This window comes from Anneissia japonica, unplaced genomic scaffold, assembly GCF_011630105.1.
Source record: "Anneissia japonica isolate Jap-2015-1 unplaced genomic scaffold, ASM1163010v1 scaffold288135_len37884_cov114, whole genome shotgun sequence".
Lineage (NCBI taxonomy): Eukaryota > Metazoa > Echinodermata > Crinoidea > Comatulida > Comatulidae > Anneissia > Anneissia japonica.
In genome coordinates, this window is record NW_022733282.1 from 1 (window position 1) to 1,826 (window position 1,826).

General features: G+C 40.1%; 1 protein-coding gene across 1 annotated transcript in view; it reads left to right on the forward strand.

Moving 5' to 3' along the window:
- The first annotated feature begins 1,066 nt into the window (after positions 1-1,066).
- The window catches only part of LOC117116176 (hemicentin-1-like), a 23,740-nt gene continuing 22,980 nt past the window's right edge, over positions 1,067-1,826 (forward strand). Inside the window, exon 1 of the mRNA XM_033260182.1 lies at positions 1,067-1,474. Coding sequence (XP_033116073.1) covers positions 1,067-1,474 — 408 coding nt within the window. The remainder of the gene's footprint in view (positions 1,475-1,826) is intronic.

A 1,826-nucleotide genomic window follows, 5' to 3' on the forward strand; every position in this document is an offset into this window, starting at 1 on the left:
GTCAATCAAGTACTTTAGAACATATGTGTTTGGAAAACATTTCAAGATACATACTGACCACCAGCCCTTAGAAAGCATCCAGAAAAAGGACTTATCAAAGATGCCAACACAGCTCCAGAAACTAATGCTTCAGCTGCAAGGATATGACTGCGAAATCAAATATGTTCCAGGAAAGCAAGTTCCAATAGCAGACTGCCTGTCACGCTGCATAGAAACAAAAGGCGAGCTGTTCACTTACCCAGACATGAACGTGCAGGTTCATGAAGTGTCAAACATGGCCCTTTTTGTCATTGACAACATTAGAGAAAGTACAAAAACAGACACAGTTTTGCAGGCACTGATCCCATACATTATCGAAGGATGGCCTAGCCAAAGAAACCAAAGCAACGAGTTCACATACGCATACTGAGAACACCGATCAGAACTTGCTGTGTATGATGGAATCGTTATCAAGGGAAACAGAATCGTCATTCCAACACTCCTGAGAAAGAAGCTACTCAGCATACTGCATAAGCAACACCAGGGCATAGAGAAAAAACACGCCTTCGTGCGAGACAAAGCATATACTGGCCTGGTCTAAATGCTGATATAGAGCAAATGATCACAGAATGTGATTTGTGTCAGACATATCAGAACAACCAGAAGAAGCTACCTGTACTTCCATTACATTCATGCCTATGCAGAGAGTTGGAATCGACCTATTTGAAATACAGAACCAAGACTTCCTAATTTGTGTCGACTACTATACAGCTTATGTCTGGGTTGAAAAGCTTATGAACACTAACAGCAAAACCATATATACCAGACTGGATAAAATATTCTCACAGTTTGGATACCAAGAAAACATAATATCTGACAATGGACCACAGCTAGTCAGCGAAGGATTTGAAAAGTACTGCAGACAATATGAGATACTACACACTACCAGTGCACCATACCACCAAGCAGGAAATGGGAGAGCTGAAAGGAACATCGCCAGAAAAGCAGACTTACAGACATCAACGAAATACTGTGCACACTAAGAGACACACCAATTGCAAACGACATCCCCTCACCCTTCACTTTGATGTTCGGACACATATACATAAAAACAAATCTGCCAGCAATAAAAAACTTTGGAACACTAGCTACCACACAGTACGGTGAAAAAATCGAACGTCGAACATCGGCATATGGAGAAAGCCATATTGAAAAACAACCACCTAAGTTCAACATTGGACAACCATGCAGGTTTCAGATGAAACCTAAGTCAATATGGCAACCGGCTACGGTAGTATCGAAAACATCTGACAGGAACTACACTGTTGAAACACCCTCTGGCATACAATACACCAGAGACCGGGTAAACATCAAACCGGAAAAAACCTATCCAAAACCACAACAAAACCCAACTAACCAAGGAAGCGCAATCAGTCCAGACACAGCACCAGAAACTGCAGCACAAAGCGTTAATAACAATAGTGCTAGTCTGGTTGTAAAACTGCAGAAATGAACTTTAGCGGGAAAAACGTAAAGGAAAATTAATTTTTGGTTTTTCTGAATCAGCATACCCTATAGTGTCTCAGAAAAAAAATCCCCATGCCTAGGGCTTGGGCAATTTTTTTTACAGCACTTTGAAATTTTGACCTAAAATACCCTATTTTAAACTATTTAAGATGGGGGTAGGGGAAATAAATTTATGCTTTTGGTCACTTTTATATATACTGTGGATATGAAATGTAACAACAACTTGGCTAAATAGTTACTCATCACTCTCATTTAAAAATTTGATCGGAATGATGACGTCATCATGATAAATTCCAAGATGGCGTCCATTAAGGTGGTAA